The following is an 11,732-nucleotide window of genomic DNA, read 5'->3' as shown; positions in this document are numbered from 1 at the left end:
CACACACACACCCAGAAAATAGTTAAGCATGAGCATCCTTGGACAAATCTTTTACATAAAGCCTACTTTTTGAATTCTGTGCCATATTTGTGAGATTAGAGCTTTTAAACCTGCTGCCACTGATCTGTGCCAGCTGATGCAACTAGTTCAGTACTTCCTTGCAGAAACAGCTTTGTGTTGTACTCTGCTTAAACTGTATATCTTCTATACCAAATAACACATTCTAGCTGTGCACTCGTAAAAAGCCTTAGAGTTCAACTACAAAAATAGTTCCTTGCTAGCAGTTAATTAAATGACTCTGCATGAACCATTAGTGTGAAATGAAAGGTTTAGTTATTAGGGTTAATCTCTTTCAGAATACTTTTTAGATTCCGTGCATATTGCATACATATAATGGCTTTGCTCTCTACACTTTGTACAATTATTTTAGAAAACAATAAATTAAATTTAAACAGGTAAGTGAAAATCATTGGAAAATATTGAGTGTTATTTGTAGAACGCATCCTGACAGCTGGAAGCACTGATGTGCTTTCTTCTCCCTCCCCTTTTTTTTTTTATTAAATGTGTCACTGCAAGTTCCTATTTAGCAAGCTCTGTACTACCCACAGAGTTGTTTTTTGTCAAAACTGTTAGCTGTTTTCACCACATAATTTTACAACTATTATATTATTTCAAGTATTTCAAGTTCAGTCTACACATATTCTGCACCCCTTTTCAGATAATTAAATTATCTTTTAAAAAGTATTTATTATTTTAAAAACATTTATATGACTGTACTTAGAACATAGAGATGTTTTAAAGAAATGGAGCTTTCTACTGCCTCAAGCAAGAAATGGGTATTGGATTTGGCTACAGATTATTTTGTTATGCCAGCCCCTTTTCTCACCTGCTCTTGATTTCACAAGCAGTTCTACTGCAGTGAATAGATTTATTTTTAACATGTATAAAAGCCAAATCAATGTTTAATATGATATTGTTCAAGACGAAGAACTCAGTGGCTGTAAGACAAATGTGATTGTACATGAATATCAGAGTCATTTTGTTGTCTACTTCTGCAAAGTTGTTCAGACTTCCATTAAACACCATACTTTCAGTTATCTTGTGTCAGCATATTTTAAATGTAATAGAAAAATCCATCTACCCTTAGAATTGGGTTTGGCTGGAAAGAGTAAAATTTATTTCTCCATCAAATAAATTTCACTATTTTCACCTGTTTTTCAGGTTTACGTGGTGCAATAGCTTTTGCATTGGCTATTCAAGACACAGAATCCCAACCCAAACAAATGATGTTCACAACAGCACTGCTTATTGTGTTTTTCACAGTCTGGGTATTTGGGGGAGGCACAACACCAATGCTCACATGGCTTCAGATCAGGTTAGTACTCTTTTCACAATAATAACCATAAAAACAATGTAATCACTATGATCAATCACTGAATTCCTACAGCTTTCTGACCTCACATTCTTTCTAATAGTTGGGAAGCACAAAGCAAGTACATGGCTACCTGTTAGCGGTAGGTTCAGATCACAAGAAGTAAGTTCTTCCCAATTTTAAGGATTTGGACCTTGGTCAGAACATCCTTATTTCCTGAGAATTTGTTTTGCTAGTGCTGCTTCTAAATACCGTAAGTAAACGGTACCAGTGTGTCCTCCTCACTACAGAAGAAACTGCTATGAAGGATGCTCTTGCACTAAACTATAAGTGTGTGTTCTTTATACAGTCATCATGTGTGATGCATTTCTGATTTTACTGTGAATATATTAAGAAATCTACCTACACTGTTGCATCATTTAGCTATTCACTTACTGCTCATTATCTTATATATTTGTTCCTTAATAGTAAGATTTTCTCAACAACTTGATAGTCATTTGTAACAACAACATACGTTAAATGAGAAGAGGGTGAGGAAGCTGAGACAACATTTAATTTAAATACGGTGCCCTGCCCAAGATGCCTTTTTAAAACCTTACTTTCAACAAGAGCCTGATGCTGAGTTCGAGTTATTTCATTATTTAGACCTTCCTGCCATGGTTCATAATGCCACAAGAAAGAAAATCTCTATAAAAGTTCAGTTTGTATTTCACAATTCCTTATCCTTCACCCTACATGTAACGTACACTTTTGCTTACTTATAAAATGATGTCTGATTAACAAGCTACCGCATCTTACTGTTGTTATAAAATACCAGCTGAATACGACTAAGTTGAAGCTTTAATAAAAAGCAGATATAAAAGCAGGCAAAAGAAGTAGACTACAAATGCACTACATAAACATAAAATGCAGCCATCCGTACACAGCAAGGGGGCTTTTCTTTTCTTTGATGTTCAATTTTCTTCATTATATCTCTCTATAACATCAATTAAATTGATTGGGTTTAGATAACACCTCTACTATCACCCATCTTCCTAAGATTAGAAATTTATTCACTGTCAGCAATGGAGTTGCTCTGCATGGAAACAGAAATGGGGAAGGATAATCCCACTAGATCTTGAGAATTTTGTCATGATGGTAGGAAGTTAAGAAATAAGTTTGAAAATATAAGGTCCAATTTAAATATTACCAGTTTTATAGTACAGTAATATAAATTTTCTGAGCATAAAGGTATGTGTACAGTCCTTGTATTACCAGCTGGCATTCTGAGAGAATAACTGATTACCCACATCACTAAGTAATACCTTATTTTTTGGTTTATCTGAGAATTATAGCTAGAAAAAAAAAAAAGCCTCCCTTTACTCCCTAAGTAGGACTACAATATACTGCTCCAGCCAGACAATGAGTAAGCCTGTTCCAGTGTACAAGAATAATATCATGACACATCAACAGCAATACAAAGATATCTATTTAAGCATGAGTTCACAGTCAAATTGAAGTACTCAATAAATGCGCCTTCAGAGATGTTGAGTATTATCTGCTAATGCTTTTGGATGTATGTCTCTCCTCATTCCTCATATTCTGATTGAAACATTTTACAGTAAGTTGCAATGAGTGGTTTGGGGATAAAGGATTCTCCAGACAGGCAGAAAAGACATACAAAGCTGTTAATAAAACGTGTCCTGTGAAAGTATTGTTATGCCAGGTATTAGGTCTGGTTTGTTTATCATCACCTCCTGTGCAAATGTTTGTCAAGGGATTTTCAGGTTCCTTGTGCATCTTTTTGTAGCAACTCTTCAGTGAATAAGGAGGTTTTTAATCCATATTCCAAATAAATACTAGGCACTATTGAATAGTAACTTTTAATACCGTACATACCAGGCCATTGCCTTTGGTATGTATTTTATAGACTGACTATATCTATATGCCTGGCTTCTCTTGAAATATGCCATGTTGAGCTTACTTAAAGCTTCAGTTCTAGACCTCCAACTGACTCTAAATACATTTGCCAGATGCCTGGTATATCAGATTTTTCTTTTTTTTTTTAAATGACCAATACTGTATAAATTCTTATTCTCATCAGAAGCATCTCCTCATTGAGTTATTCTATGAAAGAGCTCCAACCCAGGAAATGAAGCATATCAAAACAAACTATTCTCCTCATATTGAGTACCTATGTACTCATTACTCCATAGCAATGATCACATAACATAATGTAATGTTATAGAAAACACAGAAACAACAGCAGAGCAGCAAGGTCTTAGGCTACAACAAGTAAGGATTTACTCAAACACAATGCCCATAAGCACAAAAGTAAATGAAAGAAGCTACCTACCTTCAGAAGGTCTCAAGAAGATCTCACAGAGATCTCCAGCATAAAGCCCTCACTTCCACAATCAACCCTTAAGTAAGGTCTGGGAAGGGGTGCATCCTGACTCCACCCCTTCTGGTCACTCAAGTACATTGCATGCACCTGAGCTCCCCTAGGTTGGCCCTGCCTTCCCACCAGGTGCTCAATCACTGTTTCAAGCCGTGACTCAGCATTTCCACTACAAAGCCACATTTTCAGATTTGCTCCCAGAGGTTTCCCAGAGCTCTGTTTATTCTCTCCACTGTTCAGATTTCAACTTTATAACTACCTTCACCTATTTTTTATTGTACATCTAATCAAAACTAAAAATGCCAAGGTACACTTTCATAACTTTCTTTACATGGACGGAGGCAGAAAATTCATACTATGCTGGTATAAATGAAGCATAGCTTACTGTAATCAAGAATTTCAGCGTACAAAAAAAAAATCAGTAAAAATAATTTAATGAATCTTACAAGGATAGGAGGTGAGAACTCATGTCCTATGAACTGAACGTCCTCACACCTAACTGCTTGAAGTAAGTAGACAAGCAAAGGGACTGTCGTTGCTCCAGAGACTCTTCTCTGTTTTGTAATCTTGCTGAATGACTACAGGAGCAGTGTGCAAGTAAACCAGGAGAAATATTGTTATCATAATGAAAAAAATGTGCAATCTGAAATGTTAAGAATATACTCCACCATCCAGACTTAGAACCATGAGGAAAAGGACAAATCTGTTACAAATGTGTAGATAAATCTCTATCAATTATGTAAAAACACTGAAGTCAACAGCTTTCTCAATTATGCATTTGGTCCTTCTATCCATTCTTCCTATGCTGAATCACTTGATCAACCCAAATATATAGTCCTTGTAGGGATTTATCCTTATCCATCTTTACTTCAAATTTGTATCGAATAACACTAACAGAATATAACAAATCAGACTAAGAATTGCAGAAAGACCTAATTAGAGGAATTATCACCAACTCATAGTATACTGCTATGCTGGCAAAATAAACTTTTTGAAGTTTTAAGGGTTTTTTCTTCCACTTTCAGAAGTTACAATATAAAGCATCAACACTCTGGATTATTTTGTGGAGTTTTCCATGTGGTATGGCTATAGAAATGTTTTCTAAATTAAAAAAATTATATATAAGGTTGCATTCAAAACATTTTGAGAATCTGACTTAGCTGTTTATGCTTTTAAATACACCCAGCTATTTGACTGTAACTCATCTGAAATACAGAATTATGACATTACTCAGAGTTAGGGTGTAAAAGTAGGAATATCAAATATTGCTAGCTCCTAAATTCCCAGCTATTTCCATATTTCACAAATCCACTAGATACGATAGGAAATGAATGTTCAATATACATAAGCAAACAAAAGATATGAACCAGAAGAGTACAATGCCATGGGAGTACTGATTTATCTCTACAATGAAAATATTTCTTGGATCAGTTATTATTCCAAGAAATCAAAATTTTTGATCCTTCAGTAGTCAACTCTTTAATCCACAACATCTGAGAATCATCTTCTTGATCTACAAAAATGATTTAGGAAAGGCTAATACAGTCTGTATTTTTTTTACCAGAATATGTCATTAGGGATGCAAGTGAGCAGCAGGGTGAGAAAATGGGCTAAATGCTGTGGCTTGACATCTTGTAACCATGGCAGTGTCTGTCTAGCAGAAAAAAAAAAACTGCTTGTTAGGGTAAGATTCTGTGCTTAAGCCAGTCCTTTATCAACTGGTTATAAACTGCTAAAAGAGAGAACTTTCTGATGGAATAACTGGAGTTACAACATGACATTGGCCAATATTGTAAGTGTTTCAGTAACAGAAATATTCTGCAGAGAGGCAGTTTACAATGCCACAGGGGTACCACTCCTAGCTGCCAAGTGGGAAGCTTTCGTCAGATTTGGTCAGTACTTTAGGCTTCCAATACTACTCAAAGACAACTTGTCTTTCTGCTTCCCAGCAGAGACTCGCAAATTTAAAACACAATATTGTGGGCAGTGGAAAGAATTCTGACTTACCTAGAAAGACAACTGTTGTGAAATTTAGGGGCTAAAATGGAAAACATATGGCTTAGCCTCAGGGCTCTTAACAGGCAGTGCTGAGGAGGATCCTTTTTTTCTAACACAGCCTAAGAATGAAGAAGAATGCACTTTTTGATCTAAGAATTTACAGACTTTTAGGCAAAGTGGATGATGCTGCATAAATTTGCTGTGCTGTGGGCACACAGCTGGAATCATGTATTACTTAGCACTGTGACAGTGACCTAACCATTATCAGAACCTGCTCAGTTTCACCTTTAACTTGATAAGAAATAAAGTAAGGTTTCTTCTATCTCTACCCAGGCTGGGGTTCTGCAGCTTTACCTGATAACCAATTTTTACCTGATAAAGGAAGAAACTTTACAAACAGTGAGATAGAAACAACATGCAATTCTCTGTTCTGTGGGTAAGAGATAGGCAGCACCAGTCTCTGGTATTTGCAGCTTTAAGATGGTATAACACAGCAAACTCAGGCAGAAGTCACACCAATCTCAGCCTTAAATTCATCTGAAAGCACTGACACGTGCTTGACAACTTCTCATCCCAGTGTTTTAAAAGCAAACTGTACGGAGCCCTTTTTATTGCTTGCCAGCTGGTCACTGAGCACCCCCCAGCTCCAGAGGCACACGAGCAATGAGAATCTCAACTCTTCCGACCACATTTGAACCATCGGAGTGATAAAGTAACTATTTTCTGCAGATTCCCGGACTATAAAACAAATAATAGTAAATCTAAAGTCCACATTCCACATCAAATTGCAGAGTCCCATATGTTAAGGTGGCTTAGAAACCTGAAGTACATAAAAGTTCAAGAGAGCTGAAGTTCCTAAGTTACTTTCAAAAGTTTGATTTTGACTGCTTCATGTAATGTGCAGTGGAACAATGCCTTCTCTAATTTTCCTGGTGTGAGGATCATCTCCTTACAACAGCTCTTTTGTTATACGGAAGAGAAAGATGAAACTAGATGGTAAACCAAAGCTTATTCCTAGTTAGTGATATATGAAGAAGCATCAGCTTCTGCTTCATGTTTCTCCTTCTTGCTTTGGCTGCTCCCTGAAGCACTGCAGAAGATGCATGTTCTCATGACAGTGCTGGGAACACCTTTAGGGTTTCTAATGTTGCCTCTCTGGAGATAGCAAGAGAGAGGGCAATATGTGGAAGGGAAAACCAGTCATGTACCTACTGACGTCCTGACAACCAACCCTGGCCAAAGGACTGCAGTCAGCTGAGATAAGGAGTGATTTTTTAGCTTGGTCAGCCTGAATATTGTGCTCTGTCACTGACTTCTACACAGCTCACAGAGGAGAGAATGAAAGAGTGCATCTCCTTGCAGCAATTAATCGTTAACTAGATTCATGCAGAAGTTTGTTTTTTACTCCTCCTCATTTACTCCTAAATTAAGTGGAAAGTTTCCCTCTGAGTAAATGCATCTCAGTTTTCATTTTTAAGACTCACATAGGCATGCAAAGATTTTCCCTCCTGAAGCACAACTAGTCTTTGAGATACTTGGAAACTAACAGCCAAGAGCATGTGTTCGCATCTTCGGATGATCCATAATTCAAGAGCTATAAATTATTACAAGCCTTCTTAATTGTTTTACTTGTATCCCTTTGAATACATTTCCCTTTCACCGTTTGTCAAGAGGAAGGAAGGTCAGTTTATAAAAGGAAGTTTAATTAATTTTTTTTCTCTTGGCCTTGGCATATTCTCTCTTCTATAACTGCATTGCTTTGGGTCATATTTCCTCTAGAGTCCTGGAAAACAATTTAGTGAAATCAAAGGATCTGTTGATTTACTATTGAAAATATATTGTCAGCCTAAGTATCTTCAACTGTAATTTGCTAGTGACCACAATACAGAGAGAGACAGTTAAATTAGAGGCAATATGTTTTCAAGTGCTGTTATATTTGTGTACATCATACTGCTTATTACTTTGTTTTGTTTTTAGAGTACTTGTTTCAAAATGAGTACTGTACTTGGTTGGCCAGCTGTCTGTACCTACATTCAAAGGACAACATTTCAACAAGCATCTTTTATACTGATGATAGATTGAATGTAACTGCACTAGCAAACATGAAAAGTGGGCAGACACATGAGAAGCCACACTTCTGTCTCCCTAGACTCTCCTCACTATTAAGATATTGCTGATTTATGTCGATTAAAAAATATAAAAACGTTGAGTTTTACCTAGTTAAATATATTTTTAACTCAAAAGTATTGCTAGATGTTATTATTTTCCTTTGCCTGGTATTCTTTGCCACTGGTTTTGGACCTGTGCATATGTGTACCCTTAGTATGTATGTGGCATCTACAAGAAACAGGGAATGATCTGGTGTTCCTGGCTAAAGACGTATTAGGGAAATGTATTCTGCTTCAAACACTAATGTGAGCAAAGAAAAGTCTTCTAGGGGTGCACCCACACTGAAAGTGTTAATACAATTGCTGCTTTTATAGAAGTAGCCAGAACAGGATTAAGCTGCTATATGCTATAAATCAACCTGCAGTATAAAATTAGCTATTAAATGTACTGAATGTTATTATAAAAAGAAAAAGTGGATAATTTCCTTCCATTTCTATCTGAAAATGAGAAATCATCCAGGGAACGAATCTCAATGATCTGCTGAAATGCCTATCATTTATTTGTAAGGTACTTTTCTGCTAAGATAAGGTGCGTATTTGATCTGTTGAAGTTATTCACCATAGCAGTTTGCCTGAGTGATACTAAACAAGATTTATAAACATTTGCCCTGTAATAGTCCTTGTTAAAAAAATACAAGGACAAAATACACCGGGCTTAGGCTTTTTGACTCTGACTGTAAAGGCAGACCAGGGCTGCTGGTGAATGGGAAATTTCAGATTGCAACTGTGAACTGTGCATGAAATGAACCGGTCTCTTGCTGTCAGCTCTGTTGGTCCTTATTGGCCAGAGGGGTCTAATTTTGGGCAGAGTTCCCTAAAATAGCATACTGATCATTAAATCTCACATTGTATTTCTAGCTCTGCATAGCTATTGAAAACAGAAAAGATGAAAGATAAGCTTTTATCGCTAGAAAATTTGTTACAGGAGAGGGGGAAAATTCCATAGCAGTAGAAAGATCTGTGCCTTTCTGCAAATCAGGAATAAAGAACATGTGAAATTTCCACATCTCAAAATCCTAGAATAGTTTATTAATATTTCCAGAAAACTGTAAATTATCCTATAGCTTGGAATATAATCTGCCTAGAAGCATTTTAGCATTGGTGTCAATTGAAGAATTTTTACTTGCTTTTAAAATCCTGTTGCATTGATATGTCTGAGTAGGCAAAAAAACCCAAGTGTTTTTTCCATTTCATGCAGAGACATTGCTCTGCCTTAAAAATGTATCTTTTTTGCACAAGGTAGCTGTTGTGCAGCAACCAACGTGATAAAACATGTACGATCTACAAAAATGGAATGAATCAAACCATCTACAAATGCTGCTAAGGAACTTCTTAATTACCTGGGACTTCAGAACAAACTGCTGCTTTATTGCTTTATGTCAAAATATGCCAAATTTGGACTTCTAACTAGTTCACCGAAATTAAATCAGCGCAAGTATAAACCCAGTTGACCTCAAGCATATGCAAAAGTTGAGTTTCTCAGAGTAAAAGAGAAAATAGAGAAAAATAATTTGAGCCCTTAAAAGTTGGAGATAAATATGTGGTAATGAATCCTGGCTCTAGAAAAATATAATGATCAAATTTTACTGAGATGCATTCAAAATGCCTCTTAACTCTCTCTACTATTGATCAGATACTGTTGCTTTTTGTAAAATAATTCATCTGGAAACTGAGTTGTTTAAAATTTCTTGTCTGAAGAACAAGCATGTTATGGTTTAAGCTGGTTTTCCAGGGCAAATTAGTTATATAACAGAACTCTGCGACTTCATCTTGGTAATGAATAATATGCAGTGTTCCCTCCATAGAGGCTGGCTGCTGCTTGGGATCACAACTTTGTAGCTTCTCTGTTAAGCTGCCTTATTACATAGGTCACTCCAAAAGTAATGCCTCGTATTAATTTCCTGGGGAACAGCAACAGATAGTGCAATAACACTATTGAATAGAGCAAATTCTCAGCTACAAAACACTATTTTTCAACACAGTCACCACCATTAGTTATGCATTTTTGCCAGTGATGAACATGAGCTTGCATGCCATTCTTGTTAAAATCTGCACCAGTGTGACCCACCATCTCCCACTGCTGAATGTGCCACCTACTGCCTCCCTGGGCTCAGATCCACTCTTTGGTCTCCATAAATATTCAGCAGAATGTTAATGGATGCATTTTTTTCCATATGGAGGAATTCAATGACACACTTTTACTTCATACGCACTTCTATGTCAGACACCATTTTGTTGGACAGCCCTTCTGCTGCCATCTGTCACACAGCAACAAAATGTAATATTCGTGAATATTCGTGAGAAGATTCAACCTCTACTGCCATACCACCAGCAGCTGCCTCTGACATCATGGGCCAACATAATAAAATAGGAGGTATTACTTTCAGAGCAGCCCTTGTAGTTACATAAACAGTCCAAGACAGAAACAAACATTAAGTGCAGGTAAAAGGAAAGCTCTGGCACCTTTCATAACTAGTCTAGTAATTTTGTGCAGAATTAGTTGAATATGGAAGGTAAATTAAAGCAGATATTTAATAACCTGGGCTATGTGTAGCAATATGGGCTTTTAGTGTTCAGTAAACAGCTAATTACGCTAGAATACAGGCTTTTAAAACTGAATTATCAGTGCAGAAACAGTCTGACAGTGATTTGCTAGTCAGTACATCTCTCAGATTTATATGAGAAAATTACCCCTTAGCTTTGCAAGAAGTAATTGATTTCAGTGTATTTAAAAATACATTATTAGTTTCTGTTTTTTCTTTTACTTCTTCAAAGAGATATACCATTTTGCCACGTAATGACAAATAATATATAAGCAATCTTGAAATTGCACATTAAATTATTCTTTTTTTAATAAATCCAAGATATTTTCTGTGTAAATAAAAATATACAACAGATGTCAAACATCTGAACTCTTTGTTCAGGTCACTGCTTGGAACATTGTTAGACTGTAGGTTTCCTTCTGTTTGAATTTTTGTGTGTGTGTTTGTTTCGGGATTTTTTTGGTTGGTTGGTTGGTTTTGTTTTAAATAAATATCTATATTCAACCTTCCTTTTTTTTCCTTAGTAATAGGTCTGATTTAGTTAAGCTGTATACCTACTCTTTCAAATATGTTATCAAAAGATCAGACAGCCTTCTAAACAAAGTGTAGTCAGCTACAGGTAACTGAAAGACAGTTTGAAGTACCTGGAAGCATGTTTAAATGCAATAAATTAAAATACATTGTATATTTAAAGATTTCTTACAGAGAATTATTTTCCCTCCTTGTTATCTACTTGGGACCCTTTGTCATATAGCAATATTACTGTATCCCAAAGGTAGCTGAAGCAAGAAGATAGAGGAACAACACTTACAGCCTTCTAATCCAAATTTCAAATTAACTTTAAATTGAATTGATCAAGTTGACACAGCTGACTTGCAGTTGTTGCATTTCAGTTTCTTTAGCATTTCCAATTCACTGATAAAAATGTTTTACACCTCAGTTGGATTTGCATGCATTTCTGCCCCCTTTCGGGAGGAATCCTAGCACAAACCTCGCCATGTTGTAGGCAGCTCCCTACAGGTATGCGTATACATTCATGAGATGAGGAAAGCAGAAAATAATTTTAATTTTAATCTACTGAACCAGAAAGTGAGGTAAAATTACTGTGTTGACTAGTTGTTGTCGGGTTCACTAAGGAGGTTCCATCTCTTGTCCGAGTAAGTATTTCTGTTTTATGTAAACTGAATCATCAGCTGAAGTACTGTAATCTTCTGGAGGAAAGATCAGAAAACAAATCCTTCTTCTTCCAGTAACCTATTCAGTAGCCTACA

General features: G+C 36.2%; 1 protein-coding gene across 1 annotated transcript in view; it reads left to right on the top strand.

Moving 5' to 3' along the window:
- The first annotated feature begins 1,194 nt into the window (after window positions 1-1,194).
- Window positions 1,195-11,732, top strand: part of LOC104912542 (sodium/hydrogen exchanger 9-like) — a 49,546-nt gene continuing 39,008 nt past the window's right edge. The window contains exon 1 of the mRNA XM_031555097.1: window positions 1,195-1,375. Within this exon, the coding sequence (XP_031410957.1) occupies window positions 1,284-1,375 (92 nt within the window). The 5' untranslated portion in view covers window positions 1,195-1,283. The remainder of the gene's footprint in view (window positions 1,376-11,732) is intronic.

The sequence above is a fragment of the Meleagris gallopavo genome, chromosome 11 (genome assembly GCF_000146605.3).
Source record: "Meleagris gallopavo isolate NT-WF06-2002-E0010 breed Aviagen turkey brand Nicholas breeding stock chromosome 11, Turkey_5.1, whole genome shotgun sequence".
Classification (NCBI taxonomy): domain Eukaryota; kingdom Metazoa; phylum Chordata; class Aves; order Galliformes; family Phasianidae; genus Meleagris; species Meleagris gallopavo.
This window is presented reverse-complemented; position numbering and strand designations above follow the sequence as displayed.